This window comes from Falco cherrug, chromosome W (genome assembly GCF_023634085.1).
Source record: "Falco cherrug isolate bFalChe1 chromosome W, bFalChe1.pri, whole genome shotgun sequence".
Classification (NCBI taxonomy): domain Eukaryota; kingdom Metazoa; phylum Chordata; class Aves; order Falconiformes; family Falconidae; genus Falco; species Falco cherrug.
The window spans coordinates 5,670,353-5,693,878 of NC_073719.1; the positions used below are offsets into that span (position 1 = coordinate 5,670,353).

A 23,526-nucleotide genomic window follows, 5' to 3' on the forward strand; every position below is an offset into this window, starting at 1 on the left:
TTCATAACAGTATTTGTCCAGGTGTCCTTTATATCAGTGGAGTAGTTTCTACATAAACATCCTAATTGTAAGGTCCATGCTATTGGTCCTAATCTTTGAACTTCTACTTCTGATGTTGAGCAATTAAAATTCTAGCACAATTCCATTTAGGAACCTTTGTGTTTCTATTAGTTGTCTTTCCTTCCTCTCCGATCCAATCAATGCACCGGGGGTAGTTTGCATGTAATCCCAATTACCTTCTTCAGGTCTGGTCCAAACTTGGGATAAACCTAATTCCCCAACTTCACTGGAACCAGAGGATCAGGTGGGGAAACTTTGATTTTCTCCCTCAGTCCCCTAACTCTCTCTTTCCCTGCCGGGTAGGACACTTGCTCTTCCAATGTCTTTTTTTTCCCCCCTGCATATAGGACACTGATTCGGTCCCATGGGTGTTCAACGTTGTGGATTTCTTCCTAACGTCATTACTATTCTTCCTCTTCCTCTACCTGTTCCTCTGTTACCTGTATCAGTCTCAGTTATAGCTGCTGCCAATAGAGATGCTTGTAATTTCATCCTATTCTGTTATTTTTGTTCCTTTTTCTCCTCTCGGTTGTTATACACTATCTCTGTCAACTGCAAGACAGACATTCCTCCTGCCCCGTCAACCTTCTGCAACTTTTTCTTATGTCTTGTGACGATTTTCCAATGAATAATGTTAAACATTTTCTGATTAGCTTCCTTATCTGGATTTCAATCTGTCTACTTTTTGGTTACCTCACAACCTCTCATAAAAAGCTGACAGACTTTCTTTAGGACCCTGTTTTCCAAAAGCGGGTTCATTCCATCAGGGTTTTCCCGATAAGAGCTGACAGATTGTTTCCAGTTCAATAAATCAGAAGTAGCAAACAGCACGTATAAAAAAAATGATAAACCCTCCACCCCCACTGCTTGTCTCAGAGCAGTCCTGTTAGAAACAGGACTAAAGCTTTCATCACCCATCTGGGTTTGGTTATTTGGTGGGGTTTTTTTGGTTTCTTGTGTTGTTTTATTTTTCCAGTTTCTGAAGTATCCTGCATTTGTACCATATAGAGGTGGGGCTGTGGGCACCAGCAATTGTACAACCTCCAGTTCCTCCCCCTTCCCACCAACATACAGTCCCATTCTTATTGCAGTTGTCACCGGATACACTCTCTTCTGTTGCAGCACATACAGCATCAACACATCTCCCCCCAGTTTACACATTTTCTGAATATCTGGTTCTCTATGCAAAGTCACCACTATTCCTGTGAACTGCTCTTGAAGTTTCCTCCTTTTGCAGAAGTCTGAGGCATATGGTGTTTTGTGGCTCTTGACTACGTGAAGCTTTTCTTATGTGGCTTATAAGGTGAGGAAGGATAGTCTTTCAAGATACAGAAGACCACAAGCCAATTTTATTATACTGGAAAAGTGTTTTCTGTTTGAAATCTTCATATGATTGCATCAGTGCAGTATGTATACTATTCCATTCTACTTAAGTCAATAAAATAATGTTTTAAGTATATATCATTGCAAAGGTTCTGTGTTACTCTTGTACATCTGGACTCTTGTCAGCACCAGCTGCTGAATATAAAAGCAGATGAAAACAGGTGTGATTGACCAGTAGAGAAAAAATATGTTACAAAGGATGAAAGAATGATTGTTGGTGAATTTATTTGGGTTTTTTTAAGTCTAAGGTATTTCTAATTGCATCTATTAAAAAAAAAATGTTGAGGAAAATTTGGTGGTGAAAACTAACGCATGTAGACTTTATTACACACTTTGAAAAAGAAGACCTTTTTTCTGTGGCACTGTTTACTTCATATTGCAGTTTTATGGGAGGGAGTGGTATAAAAGCAGGTTACCTTGTGCTGCCAGGGTACACCAGCAACATCAGCAGATTTCATTATATTTCCAAGCCAGTCGTGGGCTTGCAGTTGATGGTCTACCATTGGTTCTGACATAATAGGTATTGCACATATATAATTCTGATATCTATATCTTATTAGAGTGCTTGATGTGCACAGAAAGTCACAACAGTTTAATCATGCATAGTAAATTATGCCAGAAACAGCTGTGAACGGGTATTAGGCTCTTTCTCCCTTACAAGTAGCAATACTGTTGGTGGCTTTGCCACACCATCGGTAGCCTGACCACACTGCCGTGCTTGCGCCCCAGCCAAGGGGCTGCAGTTTGAATGGACAAACCACCTGTGTCGCTCTGCCTACCTTCCGCAGGACCTAACAGGCTGGACCCCCAACAGCTCGTACCGTCGTCGCCCTTTGATTACTCTGCTCTTTAACAAGAGCAATAGGCACCGGAGTTCAGTGGCGAGAAGCCGAGAGCAGGGCGGTAACCCTAACGTCACAGTTCACAGACGCAAGGCGTGGAGTATCCACCCTCGCCTCCCCTCAACAGCCTCAGCCCCCTGTGAGGCGCACCACCCGCCTGCACCCACCGCCCGCAGCTCCCGCCCCGGAAGCTAATCGCATTCTCCCTCCTAGCCGGGGAACAGAAGTAGCAGCGCCTCTTCCCTCATTAACTAACCGCCAGTCACAGAGCGTCACCAAGGGACGGTGAGGGCCCAGATTGGTTGACGGCGAGAAGTGAATCTGGCGTTGATTCGTTGGCTCTGCTCATGTGATACTGGTGGGGTCGTGGCCTCTGCCGTGTTGAAGGGGCTCTGTTTGTCAGGTAGGTTGGTCTTGTGTATGGTACGGTGTAGTTGGTGGTGGCTACGCCCCAGGAGTATCGTTGCTGGGGTGGGATGTGGTTATACTAAGTAGTGTCTTGTTCACTCGCGAGGGAGCTGGGTATGGTGGGGGTGACGGCAGGTAGGCTCTGCGAGCTGATTTGCCTGCAGGCCGGACGCACCCGATGCAGCTTGCGCTTTCTTCTGAGGGTGTGGTGGTGGTGTTGCCGGAAATAGTCGGGAGTGCTTCTTGCCTGATGGCGGCAGCTGGTAGTGTGGTGGGTGCGGGGTCCCGCGGTCCCGCACCCGTCCAAGGAGCTGCCGTCGAGCCCTGGCCTGGGGCCCTGCGTTGGGTCGGGTAGGCCCTCGGGTATGGGAAGCCCGGGTTCGGCAGCATCCTCGGGGATGAAGGGAAAGAAAGGGCCAAGTCAGTTCGGTTCCTGCTGTGCCTGCCTCTGCCAGTACCCAGGATGCCTGGCCTCAGAGTTGCAGCTCCCTTGCTTTGCTCTTGGTGTACCAAGGCACACTGGCTGGGCTATAACTGCTGGGGGAGAGTGCCCTAGTCACCCCTTGAAGCTTTATGATGTGTGCCTCCCCTCAAATAAATGGAGAAATAAGTCCCTGTTTTTCCTCTAGCAATGCTGTACAGCTTAGACTTCATTAACTTTGAATATAGATTTGGAGGCTGTGTAGATAGGGCCTTTTTGGTGTTACTGTGTTGGCTTTTATATTCGTGTGCCTTTTTTGAATCTGCTATATAACTAAACACATTTTCTGTTTATGGGTTTGGTACTTTAAGAATACCAGATGCTGACGTTTGGTACATGAGGGCAAAAGCTATAGAAAGGCATTAAAGATACCTTTTTGTGTTGGAATATGTTTCTGTTTTGTTTAAACTTATGTGACCATACATACTTGGAAGTGACTCGTCCCATGTGGGTTGTTTTTTTTAATACAAGTTAGCTTGTTTTCTGACTTTCTAAATGCAGTGAGAAAGAATGTTTCCAAATAGATGACATAACTTTTTCCCACTTTGTAACAAACCTACGCAAAGTGACTTGGATGTTCTGCTATATCTTAACATAGTTTCTTTTAACAAGTTGCAATGTAAGAAAAACCTGGGTGACATCTGATTTTTTTTTTTATTATTTATTTAAGGTCAGAAGAATTTACTGGGTTAATTATTGCACACGTGAAGTTATGTTTATATATATAAAGGTATGTTGTCTGGAAAAGAAATGACTGATACATTTTGCTATATGTGTGTTAACTTTTGGGAGACTCAAGAAGTTGGAAAGTTCATACTTCTAAACAGCTCACAATTAAAGCAAATTGTAATTAATGGATATACTGTAGGTTCAGTTACAATAATGATTATTGTTGGTGAGATGAGCATGTTGTGTGTTTCTCCTTCTATAAATTTCTTTTCAATGTGTTTGTAGCAGATTATCAGTCCTGTTAAAAGTTCAGAGTAAACCTTTGTGGAATGTTAACCCCCAAAGAGTTGAGTTTTCAAAGAAGATACTTCTTTGAAGGAAAAGGTATTTATATATATGCAAGGTTACTTTTAAACTGAGCAAAGGCTTTGTTAATTATCACTAAGATCCTTCCCTGCTTTCCTACAACTTTAACTATTTTTCACAGCTGAATCTGTCAAAAGGTGGTTGTTCAGTTGATATTTGGATTGTCAACGTATAAAGTGATCAGCTGCCACTTATCGATGTTTTTTGTGCTATCAGCAGGGTGAGGGAAGATAAGTTGCTTTCTCTGCCTTCAGGGTAGGGAAAGCTGGCAGTAAGCCTGGAGTTGCTCCATACAAGGATGGATTAGCTGCATGAGGTCATCACTTCTCAGGGAGGAGTCTTTTTCAGTGTGGGGGAAGTGGGTCTAGAAGGAAGGGGAATTCTTTTGCGTGGGGGTGGGAGCGGCAGCAGCAATGGAAGAGAGCTTGTGCTTCTTCCAGCAGAAAGTAAACTGCTATGTGCTTTTATCTTAAGAGGACAAGACTTTCCATTTAATACTGTCTTAATGTAAATAAATTAACACTACAATTATAGAAATGGTTTTAGAAAACTTAAGGGAGGATTATTATGCAGGAGAGACATGGGAATTGTTGAGTATTCACCATTTTGTTAAGGAATAAAAAGATCTAAAATACTGTGTATGTAAATATGCTGTGAGTTTCTGCTCTGTAACATTTGCATTAGGTCACTGCAGCATTTCTGCACCAAGATTTATTTTGGAAACTTGTTAATAGTGAAGCAATGGAATTCTTAGCTTTATTTCCAGGGTTTGAGAAAAAATAGTTAACTTTAAGAGCTTCATGTGTGTGATGGTACACAGTGTATAGAATGTTTTGGAAGTAGTTCTTAGAAAGCAACAAGGGTGCTTCTAAAATGTCTTTTTTTAATCAACATTTTTTATCACATTAATGTGATGGGGAATTTGGATTCTTGTCATCTCTCATCATAAAATTATATTTTAGGGTATGACTTATTATTTTAATATTATGGTTTTGGAAGCTATGTTAACATGAGGAGCTGAATGAAACATTAAGAAATTAAGCTTGAGCATCAAAATAAACGACCATAATTAAGACAATGAAAAGTCAGTTACCTTTCAAGTAGGGACAACCTGTGAAAAGTTTGTGATTTGTTTAGTATGGTGTAAGAGCTCTTCGCAGAAGCAAATACAATTCAAAATACTATTAAACTGCATTAATCACGAGTCCTTTTTTCCCCTGAAATTGCCTGTTGAGAAAATGGGAGAGATTGAAAAACAAAAACTATCCCTTCTTACGTATGTGACAATAGAGTTTTTAGTGAGGAATGGTGTGTTTGTGTGCAGAAAGCAAAAGATACAGTTTGTCTGTGTTAAGTGGCTTAAATCAGTAATTTGATTTAATAAATGGAATTTTCAGGCAGGGGCATCTTACCACATGCAATTCTTCAACATTTAGTGATTTGTCCACTCAAAGTGAAATTTACAATATATTATTAAATGTACATTGGAAATTCTCATCGTTGATTAGTTTGCTATTTTGGGACTGATTCTAAAAAAAATATATTGGATCTGGGACATAATTTAACTGTTAATACTTATCAAATATTGATTAGCTAATTTGCATATCCACTAATTTTTATAGTGAGATATAGATCTCATCTTAAAATAAAGATTAAACTAGTTGAAACTCATTTGTTCTGTTTGGTGCTACTGGAATTTTATTACCTTTACAAAATGTGCTAGACTTCAATTTCAGATTTCACATGTTAAATTATGCAAGCATCGTTCATGTGTGGAAAAAGAGATAAAGTGCATGGGTGTCTGTCAGAACTAGGAAAGATCCCTTTACGGTAAGGGTAGGCAATTTTTGAAGGTCTTTCTGTATTTGTCATTTTGTGTGTTCATTGTCATCAGTTCTTGATCTAGCTACTTCAAAGCATGATGCCATCTCTGCTTTTTTTTCCCCATTAAGATAAAATATTCTTCTGCCTCTTTTTTTGAGGAATATTTTATTTGTAATATCTTTCACACTTTCTTTTTGTATTTTCTGCACTGGAGTTTCAAAAAGTATCTTTGTGTCTCAAACTTCCCATATTTTGTACTGGTTCCACAGTAAATCTTTTATGGATTTAGATTTTGCTTTGGACTTCTCAGTTCTACCACTAGTCCGTAGCTGTAAAACCTGTCTGGGAGTCTGTCTTGCATATTCAGGTCTACCATTATAATGTTGTGTGAGGAAGCAAAAAATGCAACTAATAAAATATCTTCCCTAATCCAGTAACTGAATATGGGCAAGCACAAGAATGAACAAGCCACAAAGAACAGCTGGGCTCATTCACTATAATGAAACAGCATATCCTGTTACCATGGTTGGAAACAGAGCACTAGCCTAAATAATCTGACCCAGTAGGGCAGCTGTCAAGCCATCTGTGTACACCAAGCAGAGGAATATCAAACCTGAGAAAATACCAGTCTATTGATGTGAGATATGGTTGGTTTCTTTGAATGCTGACCTTTTGAAATGTACATGTGCTTTTTTTAAGAGTATTCTAACTACAGATTGCATAGACCATGTCCATTAATCTATTTGGTAATTCTTCTCTACAGTTTTGGCTTCAAGTAAGTGACGGTGATATATATTGTTTTCACTTGATTTGTATATATAATTATTGGGTTTTAGGCTATAGACAGTTAAGTGGGTTAAATCTTGATACTTGTTTACCACTTCTTTGCCTCTGCAATATTGGAGTATTTGAGATTAGCTGAATTTGGCTACTGCAGTAAAAGACAAAAAAAGTTTCTATAAATACATTCGCAACAAGAGGGTTAGGGAGAATCTCCATCCTTTCTTGGATGAGGGGGGGAAACATAGTGACAATGGATGAGGAAAAGGCTGATGTATTTAATGCCGCCTTTATCTCAGTCTTCATCAGTAAGACCAATTGTTCTCGGGGTACCCAGCCCGCTGAGCTGGAAGATAGAGACTGGCAGCAGAACGAAGTCCCTGTAATCCAAGGGGAAATGTTTAGTGAACTGCTACACCACTTAGACATACACAAGTCTATGGGGCCAGATGGGATCCGCTCAAGATGCAGTGCTTAGGGACATGGTTTAGTGATTGACTTGGCAGTCCCGAGTTAACAGTTGAATTTGATGATCTCGAAGGTCTCTTCCAGCCTAAATGATTCTATGAGTACAGGGGGATGATCAATTCCCTTGTCAAGCTGGCCACACTATTTTTAATACAGGCCAGGATGCTATTGGCCGCCTTGGCCACCTAGGCACACTGCTGGCTCATGTTCAGCCAGCTGTTGGCCAGCACCCCCAGGTCCTGTTCCACCAGGCAGCTTTCCAGCCACTCATCCCCAAGCCTGTAGCATTGCATGGGGTTGTTGTGACCCAAGTGCATGACTCTGCACTGAGCCCTGTCGAGCTTCATACAACTGGCCTCATACCATCGATCCAGCCTGTCCAGATCCCTCTGCAGAGCCTTCCTACCCTCAAGTAGATCAACACTAACTCCCCACGCGCACACACACTTAATGTCATCTGCAAACTTAGTGAGGGTGCACTCAATGCCCTCATACAGCTCATTGAGAAAGACATTAAACAGAACTGGCCCCCATAATGAGCCCTGTGGAACACCACTTGTGACCAGCCACCAGCTGGATATAACTCCATTTACTACCACTCTTTGGGCTCGGCCAGCCAGCCGGCTTGTAACTCAGTGTAAAATACACTCCTCCAAGCCACGAGCAGCCAGTTTCTCCAGGAGAATACTGTGGAAGACGGTGTCAAAGGCTTTACTAAGGTCCAGGTCGACAACATCCACAGCCTTTCCCTCATCGACTAAGAGGGTCATTTTGTTGTAGAAGGAGATCAGGTTTGTCAAGCAGGACCTGCCTTTCATAAACCCATGCTGGCTGGGCCTGATCCCCCGGTTGTCCTGCACATGCCATGTGATGGCACCTAGGATGATCTGCTCCATAACCTTCCCTGGCACCGAGGTCAGGCTGACAAGCCTGTAGTTCCCTGGATCCTCCTTCCTGCCTTTCTTGTAGATGGGTGTCACATTGACTAACCTCCACTCTTCTGGGCCCTCTCCGGTTATCCAGGACTGTTGATAAATGATGGAGAGTGGCTTGGCAAGCTCTTCCACCAGCTCCCTCAGTACTCTCAGGTGGATCCCATCCAGCCCCATAGACTTGTGCCTGTCTAAGTGGAGCAGCAGGTCACTAACCATTTCCTCCTGAACTGTGAGGACTTCATTCTGCTCCTCCTCATCCCTGTCTTCCAGCTCAGGGGGCTGAGTATCCTGAGGTTAACTGGTCTTGCTATTAAAGACTGAGGCAAAGAAAGACATTAAGTACCTCAGCCTTTTCCTCAGCCTTTGTGGCAATGTTCCCCGCCACATCCAATAAAGAATGCAGATTATTCTTGGCCCTCCTTTTGTTTTTAATGTATTTGTAAAAACATTTTTTGTTATCTCTTACAGCAGTGGGCAGCCTGAGTTCTAGCTGGGCTTTCACCTCTCTAATCTTTGCCCTGCATAACCTCACGACTTCCTGATAGTCCCGAGTTGCCTGCCCCTTCTTCCAAAAGTCATAAACTCTCCTTTTTCCCCCCTGAGTTCCAGCCAAAGCTCTCTGTTCAGCCAGGTCGATCTTCTTCCCCACTGGCTCGTCTTTCAGCACATGGGGACGGCCTGCTCGTGCACCTTGAAGACTTCCTTCTTGAAGAATGTCCAGCCTTCCTGGACCCCTTGGCCCTTCAGACCTGTCTCCCAAGGGATTCTGTTGACCAGGCTCTTTAAACAGGCCAAAGTCAGCCCTCTGGAAGTCCAGGGTAGTGGTTCTGCTGACCCGCCTCCTTACTTCTCCAAGAATCAAAAACTATCATCTCATGATTGCTATGCACGAGATGTCCTTCAACCACCACATCACCCACCAGTCCTTCCCTGTTTGTAAACAGGAGGTCCAGCGGGGCATCTCCCCTAGTTGGCTCACTCACCAGCTGTGTCAGGAAGTTACCTTCCACACACTCCAGGAACCTCCTAGACAGTTTCCTCTCTGCTGTGTTGCATTTCCAACGGACAGCTGGTAAGTTGAAGTCCCCCATGAGGACAAAGGCTAGCGATCTTGAGACTTCTCCCAGTTGCTTGTAGAATGTTTCATCTGCCTCTTCATCCCGGTTGGATGGCCTATAACAGACTCCCACCAGGGTATCTGCCTTGTTGGCCCTCCCCCTGATTCTTACCCATAAACACTCAACCCTACTGTCACCATCATTCAGTTCTAGGCAGTTGAAACACTCCCTGACATACAGTGCTACCCCACTGCCTCCTTCCTTGCCTATCCCTTCTGAAGGGTTTGTAGCCATCCATTGCAGCACTCCAGTCATGCGAGTCATCCCACCATGTTTCCGTGATGGCGATGATGTCATAGTCTTCCTGCTGCATGATGGCTTCCAGCTCCTCCTGTTTGTTGCCCATGCTTTGGGCTTTGGCATAGATGCACTTCAGCTGTGCTATCAATTTTGCCTCCAACTCTGGCATGCCACCCCCAGGCTCGTCTCTAACAAGCTTGGTCTTATTCCCTTCCCCCTTCAAATCTAATTTAAAGCTCTCTCAATGAGCCCTGCTAACTCCTGACCTAGGATCCCTTTCCCCCTTTGAGGCAGGTGAACCCCACCTGTTGCCAGCAGGCCTGGTGCCATGTAAACTGACTAATGATCAACCCCCCCCAAAATTTAGCCATTGACGCCAGGCCCAGAGCCAGGTATTGATCTGTGTGACCTTCCAATTACACGCCCTATTGTTCCCTGCAACTGGCAGGATAGAAGAAAACATTACTTGTGCTCCTGATCCCTTTCAACCAGTCGCCCCAAGGCACTGAGGTCTCTCAGATTGCTCTCAGACTTCTTGTCGTTTGGACTCAGTCATTGCCCACTTGGAAGACCAGTAATAGGCAATAATCAGAGGTCCATACCAGACAAGGGAGTTTCCTAGTAACATCCCTTACCCGGCCCCCAGAGAGGCAGCAGACTTTCCTGTGGGTTGACTCCAGTCGGCATATCGGGCCCTCTGTTCCTCTCAGAGTGGAGTCGCCGATGACAACCACCTTTCTTTTCTTCCTAGCAGAGCTGGTCATGATGTGTGGGGTTGACAGACTCTGCCTAGGCAACTCCTCTAACCTGAACAGGCTTTTGTCCACATCATCCTTTTCCTGTCCCTCAGGCTCCAGAGCTGCATACCTACTGTACAGGGGTACCTGGGAAGGTGAAGTAGGCCGGGGGGTGATTTGCCTGCTGCCCTGAGCAGGGACCTGTTTCCATTCCTCTCCATCACTTAGGACCCCTCCGTTCACCTGGTGGCGAGTAGATAAAGGAGCCTCCGCTTCTTGTGATGTGTCCATCCAGTGCACTTGTCTCAGGAGATGGTAGAGAGTGGCTTCACCAGTCTATCTCCCTCTCGCACTCCCTGATACTCCTTAACCTTTCTGCTTCCTCTTTCAGCTCTGCCACCAGGCTGAGCAGATCATCCACCTGGTCACACCTCACACAGTTGTTATCTCTGCTGCCCTCAGGTAGCAGTGACAGGCTCAGGCACTCCCTGCAGCCCAGTGACCTGGACAGCTGCATGTTTACATGGGAGCTCCGTCTGGGTCACCACATTGGCCGAGTGGAAACCATGGCTAGGTTTCTTCTGGGGGGGGCGATGACCACTACTGGAGCTCGCCTCTTTAAACCGTTAGGGAGACGTCACCCTCCCTTCGCAAACTGCCGAGCCGCGCTACTGCTCCCTGGGGGCTACTTTTGTATATGTGGGGGGTTGACCGCCTCCACTCCTGGCCCCGCCTACGCTGAGTCATAGCTGCCGCTCGTCAGGGTCCCAACGCTTCCCGCTCGGGGGGTGGGAGCTGGGGCACTGGCATCCTCTCTCTGCGCTCGCTTCTCGTTTTTTGCCGGTTCACGGAAAGCTCCCCACGGTCCCTCGGCGCAGTCCTCCGCTCCGGAGCATGTCTGCTGGAATAGCATGCCTCGGAGACTTCGCTGAAATGGCTGAACTTAATCGCAGACTTGAGAATCAGACTCCGTTTCAGGCATGGTCAGTAGCTTCAGCCTCTCCGGTTAGTAAAGAAAAAAAAACCCGACCACGGACTAATTGTGTAGTCCTCCAAGATTAGTTCTGACCCGTGTAGTTTATATGAATCTTTATTCAATAATTAGGTCTCAACTCTTTGACTCTTGTGGGTACTTTATATTGTATTTCTTCAGGGATGAATGAGCACTGAAACAGGGATAGCCAAACTCTTCTAAGCTACAGTATCCTCTATAAAACATGCGTAATATCTTCTTATGTTGGAAGGAGTACTGAGAAGAAATACATTAAGTATTACTAAGGTGCTGAGCTACTCTAGTAATAAGGCCCATGTTAAGAACGTGAAGTAGATGGTCACAGTCTCTTCCCTTCAAAAAGAAATCTCTCCTCTTTTTAGGCAACAGCAGTGCCACAAGAGAACAACTGAGAAGCACCAGCATGTGTTTGCTTAAGACCTACTGAATGTTTAACCAGGGACAGAAGACATATAGCTAAGGCTGACAACCAGCTATATTTCTATACCTTGTATGTGGAACTAGAGTAGGGCAGCTTCCAGGCAACCTGCAGTTATCCTGAATGAATGCTGATTATGGGACACTAAGCCAACTAGTGCCATAAACTACTTCAGAGGTTAGATACCCTTTCTTAGGCTATTGTCAAGTCAGAATTAAGTAGTTTACTGATCCCAGTCTCCTTTTAATTCTACTTTTGATACCATACTGAGAATATAAAAAATAGGTTTCTTAAACACCACCTGACACTATTTAATAGGCCTACATGTATGTATGCTCTGAATGTAATTAATAATTATACAGACTTTTAAACTTGCAGTCACTTGTATGTATGGATAGTACATTAGATACAGCAGCTCTTTTTTATCAAGTCTTTTATGTTTTAATGCTCTGGGCTATTTTGATAGTTTTGTGCGTTTTTTACTTTGTATTTTTTACATTTTCATTTGTCAGATCTTGCTTTGAATAGGAACAACAAAGTGTTTCATGTACAATGGTTTTCAAAATTGATTGGGCAAAGATTTGGTTTCTTTAATAAGACTAGTTGTACTTAATACAGCTAATGTTCAGTTTCCAGAGTATTCTGTATAGCTACTGAAGTCCTTTCAGGTAACTGAAATAAAACTGGATTTGTGCACAGATTTCAGAAGTTTTCAGCCTTTTTCTCCTGATAATGAAAGTCATCACTTGACTAATTTCCACATTATTAATGAACATCTACATTAATTAAAGATATATAAATCAGTATTGTCTTCACTAAGGCTATCCTAGTCATTTAGTGTAACAAGTACATAAGGGCAAAAGTAGATTATGTGTAGCAAGTCTCTTGGTCTCTTAAGTTACTGCTCATTACCTGAGCAGCAATTTAAGTTTTAACAGTATTCTTTTTAGATGAAGCACATATTTCTCTCATTGTCAAGTCCAGAAAAAAATAATCACTTTCTGAGGCCCTGTTTTCTGGGAGGCCTCTGTCCTGTCAAATTTTCAAAAAATACTTAAGCAGCGTAACAAATTTGAATGAACCTATGGCTTTGGGCTGCAACAATTACCCTTTGAGAGACAGTGGGAAGGCAGGAGGTGCTTAGGAACAATTGGGGGGGGGGCAGGGAAGGAAAAGAAAAAGAGAAAGGGAGAGATAAAGCTGGACTAAAGACAAAAGAACAAGGAAAAGCATCAGCAGTAAATGGAGAATGTCTGCACAAGGTGGACCTGGATAGCGTTACAAAGAGGGATCAAGGGAACATGTGGCCCAAACTGGAAGGGAAAGAAACATTAGAAGCCATGCCACTGCATGCATACAGAAGCCTCTGTGGTTTTTCTGGGTTCTAGTATATCCCAAAGTTCAACATGTTTCTGATTCACTGTGAACCAGTTCCTGAAGAACCTTGTCAAACCAGATGTTGGGCTTGAGCATCTTAATATGACAGGGCTCGAGTTGTGAGAGTATCACAAAATCACAGTGACTGAGGCTGGCAGGCACCCCTGGAGACCGTCTAGTCCAACCCCCTGTTTCTCAGAGCAGGGTCACCTAGAGCAGGTTGCTCAGGACTGTGTCCAGTTGGGCTTTGAACATCTCCAAGGATGAGATATTTGTCACAACCTCTCTGAGCAACCTGTGTTTAGCCATTTCCAGGAAAGCAGGGCTTCATCACATGTAATGGTTACTTGGGAAGACAGGTGTCATCACTCCAAATGTCCCCACTTTTTCCTTCTTTGCCCCAGCTTTTATTGCTGAGCGTGACATCATATGGTATGGAATATCCCTTTTGTCCACTGAGGTTGGCTGTCCTGGCTGTGTCTCCTCCCAACTTCTTGTGCAGCCTATTTGCTGGCAAGGCAGTGTGAGAAGCAGAAAAGGCCTTCATGCTGTGTAAGCACTGCTCAGCAATAACTACAACATTCCTGTGTTATCAACACTGTTTTGGTCACAAATCCAAAACATAGCACCTTACAAGCTAAAATTATCCCTGCCAAAACCTGTACACAGGGGCAGCTGCTCTAACACAGACAGAAGTTTGGATGGTGGAAGCAGCTCTCCAAGTCCCAGGCTGGAGGGAGTGCCTGGGGCCTCTCTGATTCTAGGAGAGATGGCCCTCTGTCCTGCAGAAGGTGTGCTGTCTTGGAGGAGCTGTATTGCCAAGTGGAGGAGTTACAGGAGAAAGTGAGCACGCTGCACAGCATCAGAGAAGATGCAAAGGCAGATAGACAGGATCTTCTCAGAGATGCAACAGCTTGAAGAGCCCCAGTCCCCCAACTGCAGACTGATGCTTAATCACAGACTCAGAAAGATGGTGTGCTCTTGCCAATCTGCAAAATTAAATGTATGTTCATGGCTGCCCTCAGAAGAACCCTTCAGAGAATTCTGTTGGCAACTTTGACATACCTTGTTGTCCTGGTTTCAGCTGGGATGGAGTTGGTTTTCTTCTTAGTGGCTAGTGCAGTGCTGTGTTTTGGCTCTGATGTGAGAACAATGTTGATAGCACACTGATATTTTTAGTTGTTGCTGGGTAATGTTTATACTAAGTCAAGGACTTTTCAGTTTCTCAGGCCCTGCCAGCCAGAGGGCTGGAGGGGCATGAGAAACTGGGAGGGGACACAGCCAGGTCAGCTGACCTGAACCAGCCAAAGAGGTATTCCATACCATGGGACATCATGCTTGGTGTATAAACTTGGACGGTTAGCTGGGACCTGGGGATTGTTGCTCGGGGACTGGCTGGGCATCGGTCAGCGGGTAGTGAGCAGTTGTACTGTGCATCACTTGTTTTCCTTTCTCCCTTTTCCTTTGGATTTTATCCTTTTCCCCACCTTTCCATTATAGCTGTTAGTAGTATTATTATTGTTAGTAGTATTAGTGTTATTATTTTTGTTCTTACCTTTTAATTCTGTTTAAATTATTAAATTGTTCTTATCTCAACCCTTGAGTTTTACATTCCTTTCTGATTCTCCTCCCCAGCCCTCTGGGTGGGAGGAAGTGAGCAAGCGGCTGCATGGTGCTTGGTTGCCGGCTGGGGTTAAACCATGACACTTGTGCTCCAGGAGTTCACACATTCTTTCAGCATGAAGAGTTAGTCTGTTATATTACAGTGAATGGCTAACAAAATCTGACAGACCTGGCCCTGTATGATATAGGTATTAACAAGTAGATAGGGGAGAATTTTAAAGTAGCTATGGGAGGAAAGCAAGACCAAGAACACAATGGAGATGTTTTATTTGGAAAAAGTAATGGTGCTGAAAATAGAATATGAAGGCTAAGCTTTTCTTGCTAAGCTGTGTTTAAATGAAATCAAGGACTTTTCAGCTTCTCAGGCCCTGCCACTGAGAAGTCTGGATGGGCGCAAGAAATTGGGAGGGGACACAGCCAGGACAGCCGACCCAAACTAGCCAAAGGGATATTCCATACCATATGATGTCATGTTCAGTATAATAACTGGGGGGAGTTAGCCAAGGGGGTGGGATCGCTGTTTGGGGACTGGCTGGGCATTGGTCAGTGGGTGGTGAGCAATTGCATTGTGCATCACTTGTTTATTGGTTTTGTTTTTTTCCTTTTGAGTATTATTTCTCTTTCTCTTTTTGTTATCTCCCTTTGCATTACAATTATTATTATAATATTTTACTTTATTTCAGTTATTAAACTGTTCTTATGTCAACCCACGGGTTTTACCTTTTTATTTCTGATTCTCCTCCCCATCCCACTGGTGGGGGGAGGTGGGGAGTGAGGCAGCAGCTGTGTGGTACTTAGTTGCTGGCTGGGGTTAAACCATGACAATCCTTTTTGGTGCCCAACATAGGGCACAAAAGCTTGAGATAAAGACAGATCTGACCAAAGCATGTTAAAACAAATTTGTTATAAGCATTTATTGTATTGGTTTAATAGTTGCTGGTCACAATGTTGATTTGTTTCCTCTCAGAGTTGTTGCACTCATTCTCAGAGTTGCATTATGTAACACCTTACTTGCAGTATGTGTTCCCTGTTGTGCTGTTTATCATGTCTGGGGCCTGGGCTAAGGTTATCATTTTGTTGTACTTTTTAATACTGGTTTGTGATAAGATAGAATTGCTGGTCATGAAACTAACCTGGTCTGTGTACTCAGCGTTGCTGTCACCTCTGTACTTTGGGATTCATCTAATGGGAACTATTAATAATTGCACCTTTTGCCTTATCTCCTCAGAGAGCACTTGTGCTTTAACCACAGCTGGCAACCAAGCAGCATGCAGCTGCTTGCTCACTGCCCCCTCACCCAGAGGGATGGGGAGGAGAATCGGGATGTAAAACTCAAGGGTTGAGATAAGAACAATTTAATAGGTAAAGCAAAAGCCGCACACGCAAGCAAAGCAAAGCAAGGAATTCATTTGCTACTTCTCATGGGCAGGCAGGTGTTCAGCCATCTCCAGGAAAGCAGGGCTCCATCACGTGTAACGGTTACTCAGGAAGACAAATGTCATAATGCCAGATGTTGCCCTCTTCCTTCTTCTTCCCCCAGTTTATATACTCAGTATGACATCATATGGTATGGAATATCCCTTCGGCTAGTTTGGGTCACCTGTCCTGGCTGTGTCCCCCCCCAATTTCCCGTGCCCCTGCAGCCCTCTTGCTGGCAGGGCCCAACAAACTGAAAAGTCCTTGATTTAGTATAAACATTACCCAGCAACAACTAAAAACATCAGTGTGCTATCAACATTGTTCTCACGTCAGAGCCAAAACACAGCACTGTACTAGCTACTAAGAAGAAAAATAACTCTGTCCCAGCTGAAACCAGGACAGAGAGCCAACCTATGCAGGAGACACTCTCCCACATCTTGCCCTTCCCCAGCAGTTTAATTACAGTAGCATTTGAGAACTCTGAAAATTTTGAATATCCTTGGGATGTTGAAGCCAACATGATCCTATTGCTAGGAATGCTGAATATGTTCCAGGTCTTGTTTAGGGTTAAACAACTATTTAAGAACACCACTCAGAGATCTGCCCCAAAGTTGGATAGTTATGAGTGACAGGGTGTGTGGGATAGTATGGGTAAGTACTAGGACAGTGGGTACCTCCAGTGTTTTGGAACTTCACCCCTGAACAAGTGCAGTATCTGGAAAAACTAGTAAAATATTTGTAAGAAGTATGCTGTCACCCTGGCAATTCCCGAGAGGCACAAATTACTGTAACGTGCTGGGGCTTAGCCCATGCCTACCAAGCCCCGTTCAACACTATTCAGTATCCTCAAGGGGCAGAGAAGCTCTCTGGATCTGAGGGCAAACAAAATGTTTGAAGGTCCCACCACCCATTGCTTTTCACAGTGTGGTGCATCTCAGCAGCCTGATCTACCTACTGGTTGTTTTGATGTTCTTCAGTGGCCTCACTCTTTGGTATGTGAGCATCGACATGACGCACCTTCACAACCAGGTTCTCCACCCAGGCAGCAATATCTTGCCACAATGCAGCAGCCCAGATGGGTTTACCTCTCTGTTGCCAGTTGCTCTGCTTCCATTGCTGCAACCACCCTCACAGGGCATTTGCCACCATCCGTGAGTCAGTATAGAGGTAAAGCATTGGCCATTTTTCTCATTCAGCAATGTCTAAAGCCAGCTGGACAGCTTTCACCTCTGCAAACTGACTTGATTCACCTTCTCCTTCAGCAGTTTCTGCAACTTGTCGTAGGGGACTCCATACATCTGCCTTCCAATGCTTTCATACAATACAGCAGGACCATTAGTAAACGGGGCATATTGCTTCTCACGTTCTGGCAATTTATTATACAATGGGGCCTCTTCAGCATGTCACCTCCTCCTCTGGTGACATTCCGAAATCTTTGCCTTCTGGCCAGTCCATGATCACTTCCAAGGTTCCTGGACGATTGGGATTTCCTATCCAAGCTTGTTGTATGATTAGCATGACCCACTTACTCCATGTAGCATCAGTTGCATGATGTGTAAAGGAGACCTTCCCTTTAAACATCCTTTAAACGTTTCCTCTTGTCCTATGACTTGTTACTTGGGAAAAGAGACCTACCCCCACCTGCCTACAACCTCCTTTCAGGTAGTTGTAGAGAGCGATAAGGTCTCCCCTGAGCCTCCTTTTCTCCAGGCTAAACAGCCCCAGTTCCTTTAGCCACTTCTCATAAGACTTGTTCTCTAGACCCTTCACCAGCTTTGTTGCTCTTCTCTGGATGCACTCCAGCACCTCCTTCAATATCTTTCTTGTTGTGAGGACCCAAAACCGAACACAGTATTGGAGGTGCGGCCTCACCAGTGCCAAGAACAGGGGGATGATCGCTTCCCTAGTCCTGCTGGCCACACTATTTCTGATCCAAGCCAAGATGATATTGGCCACCTGACCACATGGGCACACTGCTGGCCAACTTGGGTAGATGGTTGTGGCGACTGAGGCACGGATTTTGCAAGGATGGTGAAGCAAAGACTTTTATTGTTAGTTAGTTACAGCTTTTATAAGTTTATACTCTGTACAGACGCTGCTAAAAGCTTTATTATTGGTCAAACTCTACTGTCCACGTGCCCAGCCGCTGTTCACTATAGGCTACTCTCTGCTGTTCACGCTGTTTCCTTATCTTCTAGAGGTGAGATCACATTCCTCCTTTGTTTCTGTCTCATCCAGGTTTCTTCTCATACTCCCTCAAAGTTATTTAAATCTTTGCTGCAGGATCACAGTTGCACATCGTCATAGCAAGGTCACAGCTGCACATTATCAATGTGAAAACAACCCACTGTCTCTGTTCTGTACAATTCCCCCTTTTTGTTTTTTCATAAGGTTGCTTTAACATGTTATGGACTGTTCATTCCTTTTTTTTCTCTCTCTTTTTTTTTCCTTTCATCACTTAATTACCAATTTTAGCCTTATTTTATGTGTACATTTGTACATTTCAATCAGGTTCACAAAATGCAAAACTTTTGTTATCAGCACATTTCATACGGAGGTCAACGCATAGGTTTATGATTACTTGTCAGAACATGCAATAAGGTATGGAAATTTTATGAAAATATTATATCAGAAACTTCTAATCAAATAAATGAGCATGAGAAATTGTGTTTAACTTGTAAATTCTGTATATAAGCTGTTAAGAAACATTTTCTTATCCTAAAAAAAAAGATAAAACCTACTTAAAAGCTCTTGAAATCTTGCACTTGGGCGAGTGTTCCACTGTGCCTCCATTCTGAAGCATGGAAGTGGAAATTGTGTAGAACAAAGTTTTACTTTAAATAATTGTTCAACTGTTATTGCTGCTTTTCAAAGAACCTGCAAGCATACAATGAAAACTTAGAACTAAACAAACAGCTGAATGGACACATTTAGATCGTTACTGGAATTAAATGTAGAAGTTAACTATAAAAGTTTCTCAAAATGTTCTGGATGCTTTGTGGTTGGTTTTTTTTTTTTAAGTAGAGAACTATACACAAACAGGGAAATAAAAATGTTGCTTTTCCTAAATGCTTCTATGCATTAGAACCTAAATGATTCTATGATTTTAATGTCTGTGTTGAACGTTGCCTCAATTTACATGGGAGGAGTACTAAGTCTGGCTTGCCCAGTTAGAATCATCAGCTCTGAAACTTTATTCTTGTTAGTCTTAAAGAATTAGAATTTTATCTCTCTTGCAAAACAAAATTTTGTTATTTTGCTTCTGTTATGGTGAATGGAATTATTTAAAACAAGTATCAGAGTCCAGTATTTATATGTTTTTTGTCAATGTATCCAGGCACCTGATAGTGTAATCTGGAAACGATTTGTTACTTAATGAAGGGAGATTTTGGAGGCTGAAATGAGATATTAGTGGGTCTTTTGTTCTACTGATTTACTGTGAGTCAGTAAAAGCTGAATGAAACATGCTGAGAACATTTCCTCCCTTGTCCTCCTGTCTTTCAGTAATAAAATGGAATCTAGCACTTTACTGATAGCACAGGGCCAGACTTTATAGTGAGATTCAGTTCCATTTTTTTCTGATTCTGAAATGTAAGTAGCTTATAACCCTGAAGTGTGGTAGGAGAAAAATGAACTTAGTTGCAAAAGCAGATATAAATCTAAAGCGTGTCAAAAATCACAAATGAAGCACTAGTCATGTTATAAGGGTCTTATTTTTTTTTCGTTCATCTTGCTAATTGTTTTTGCAAGACTTCCTAAACTTTAACTGTAGAAATATTAACATTAAAACAGCTAATGACAGAGACAATACTTTATAAATAGTCAATATAAGTTTGCTTTTACTCTTTGTAACAGAGCTCTTAATCATCGGTAAGAATTCTGAATATAATATGATGCTTTTGATGTTAAGAGCATATGAAAGCTTGTGACAGCAAGACTAAGGTTACTTGTATAACCTTCATTTGTCTTTATTGTGTACATGCATAACACCACAATGCTATTTTTATTTTCTTTATAGGATCGTGGTTTCTTTAGTTACATACCATAGCTTGTGTTCTGAGAATAAATATGTAGTAAATGAGGCTTATTTCAGTAACTTTTTGGAAGAGCTAACTGAGGCAGGAAACTGCAGGAAAAGAAGGAATGGTTTTGGGAGTAAGGCTACTCTGGAGATAAAGTAATTATGCTGCTCTTACCATGATGTATAATATTGGACAAATCATATACATGAAAATTTGCCTATGCGGTGGTTGTTTTTCATTATCTGATAGCTTTCAAATTGTAGATTATGATTTGCAGAAATTCTGTGTTGTAACTGAATCCGATTATGTCTTTGTTCTAGATGTTTGATATGTTAAAAATGCTGGGCACTGAAAAGTCTGCCTTTAAGCCTTGCAAATTAGGTATCCAGTATTAGCTGGTACAATGTTGACATGAATTTCTGTGTCTTAGTTATCTGTATAAAATAAGAGTATCAGTCCTGCTTCACCTCTTGGACTGTTAGGAAGAGAAATCTATTAATGTTTGTAAAGCACTGAGCTAATTTAAGTGGCAATGAAAAGCCTATGAATAAATTAATACCTCTGTTTTCAAAAGAACTAAGGCTTGTCTAGAGTGCAGGAATTGGTGAAAAAGCAACACGCAGGGTATGTTTGTACTGCAGTCTAGAGCTGTAATCGTAGTTTATGTAAGTTTATCTGACCAAGTTTGAAGCTGATTAGTATGGGGATAAGTTTTAGATGGATACATGGAAAATGGGGTTTAGCCCACAGGGAAAAACCTATGTAAGTCTTTGGAAACTGCTCATGTATGTGGACTCAACTCTTCTGTGATGTGGCTGCATGCGTATCAGAAGCAGGTGTTTTAAAGCTAGTTCAGACTTTTCTTTGACCTGCATTGTGCTTTAGGATTTAATACAGCAATATTCAATATTTCTTATCTGATTATCAAATTATGTCCATTTTGTGCAATGAAATGGAGGCACTTTAGGGTAAAATGGTATGAAATTAAGGACTCTGTTATGATGTGTTTATTTGGGGGGGATCAATGTAAGGTTGCACGGGGGAACCTGATTTGAGATATCTTCTAACTTTTGGGAGGTTGAATCTGAAACTTTTACCACAGTATTTAGGAACAAACTACCTAGTCATCTTTCAGTTATCCATTTCTCAGAGCTGCAGTGCTCTTAGGACTTAACACTGCAATCAAATATTTTGAGTCACTAGGGCTAGTCACTTTAGAGTTAGGGAGTGTGATGGGCTGGCCACAGCCAACAGCTAAGCACCCACCAGCTGCTCACTCACTTTCCCTGCAGTGAGATGGGGAAAGAACTGGAAGAGCAAAAGCAAGAAAAACTTGTGGGTTGAGATAAATACAGTTTAAGTGAAGGGGGGGCTGGGGTGGGAACAAATGCAAAAGCAATCACTCACCACCTCGCAAAAGCAATCACTCACCACCTCCCAAAAGCAGACTGATGTCCAGCCAGTCTCTGAGCAACAGCTACTGTGGAAAGACTGCTCCCTGTTTTTATTGCTGAACATGACATTATATGGCATGGAATATATCCATTTAGTTAATTTGGGTCAGCTACCCCATCTGTGTCTCCTCCCAATTTCTTGCCCATCCCCAGCCTACTCGCTGGCAGGGCAGTGCGAGAAAGAGAGAAGGCCTTGACACTGTGGAAGCACTGTTCAGCAATAGCTAAAACATCAGTGTGTTATCAACACTGTTTTGGTCACAGATCCTAAACATAGTACCATACAGGCTGCTATGAAGAAAATTAACTCTGTCTCAGCCAGACTCAGTACAGGTAGGTACTGTTACGCTACTGTATTTGACAGATGGGAAACTGGAGGCTACATACTGAGATTTAAGCTGACAGTTCAAAGTAACATGGAGGACCTGAGATCTCTTCAAGGCATAGGTTGGTCTACGAAATTTTTTTGACCTTTCTTTCAGTTGGCTTCCAAGTGGTATATATAAGGTAATACTTAATCTTATGATTATGTTATTTCAGAGTTTAGGCATTAATAGTTGTCCTTTGTAACACAAGTTTTTCTTTCAGTATGTTTCTGATGAATCTTGTTCTGCTTTCAGATGTGGTGAAGAATATATCTTACCTGTGTGGTACAGAGTGCCTTAAAAAAATGGGGTTTGGAAGTGACCTGAAGTATTCTCATGATGCTTTATTAAAACTGCAAGACTGGGAACTACGACTGCTGGAAACAGTGAAGAAATTTATGGTTATGCGAGTAAAAAGTGATAAGGAGTATGCTTCCACTTTACAAAATCTTTGTAATCAAATAGATAAAGAGAGCACTTGTCAACTGGATTATATCAGCAACATGTCCAAGGTAAGAAAATCCTTAGAAATCAAGAGGGTTGGGTTTTTGTTAGTTTGGGGATTTTGTCTGCTTTTTTTGTAAGTAATGAAGTCCAGCAATTTTCTTTATTTTCCAATGACCTACTGAAATGTGTCACAATAAATATTATTCTCCTGGCTGCTTTGTGAAGTGGCTCTGTCTTATATTCTGTCTGTTTTATTTAGAGGGAAATGGGAAAGATAGTATATGGAATGATAACTGGCTCAGCTCATAACAGTGTTTCTGTTTGATTCCTATTGATTCAGTCTCTTGAGAATTACTGTTGCTGAAGTGTTTGGTCCCTCAGTGGAATATGCAAAAATCAAGCTCCGGTCTTGCTTTAAGAACAATAAACTAAACCAGGATCCTGAATTTTGAACTTCAATATTTTAGGTTCCTGAGTTGTCTGCTATTTTGTTTAGCATACTCTGTTTTCAAAACGTAGTAAACTTTTCTTATAAAACAGTTAAATAGTAACTATTGTTTCTGTTATAGAATTGGTGACAGTAGTAAAAAAATGCCATTAAACCAAGACAAAGCCTAGCATTCCAACTGTTATTCACACCGTAGTATATTTTTGTGAAAACAAAGCATTAATTTAGGATGTTTCTCACAGTTGTAGATTTGTTTAAACATAATTTCATACCCAATTTGAAATAACTGTCTTGACTTTTTACGAAGGCAAGGCTGTCTTCTCCCTAAATGATTAATCATGACATTTAGAGAGGAAGTACAATGAAGGTAAAGATGACTTAAATTTCTGTATTTTACTTGTTAGTAAGCTTCATTCCTGACTTGGATTCCTTCACGACTAGAGAAAACAGTTCTGTTTTAAGGGCTTATTTAATTCTTGGCCCTTCTGCTGTAGCAGTGGTTACACAGTCACTTCAGCGTGGCGTAAATCCTGTTCTCCTACTCTGCAGGAAAGCATTTTTTTCAGTCAGGTTAAGTTTTAGACAAAGCAGTTCATAGTTGGCTTATGGAGTTGCTGCTTGAATGCTAGC

At 42.5% G+C, this 23,526-nt stretch overlaps 1 protein-coding gene across 8 annotated transcripts in view; it reads left to right on the forward strand.

Annotated features, from left to right (window-relative positions):
• Positions 1-2,504: 2,504 nt before the first annotated feature.
• The window catches only part of LOC129734462 (tyrosine-protein kinase Fer-like), a 231,785-nt gene continuing 210,763 nt past the window's right edge, over positions 2,505-23,526 (forward strand). For 2 of the 8 annotated variants that reach the window (XR_008730056.1, XM_055698001.1), the window contains exons 1-2: positions 3,926-4,227; positions 22,257-22,513. Coding sequence is in view for 7 of the 8 variants with exons in the window: in XM_055698001.1 (XP_055553976.1) it covers positions 4,173-4,227; positions 22,257-22,513 (312 nt within the window). In the remaining variant the exon portion in view is untranslated. The other 6 variants (XM_055697996.1, XM_055697998.1, XM_055697995.1 and 3 more) reach the window with 6 other exon arrangements.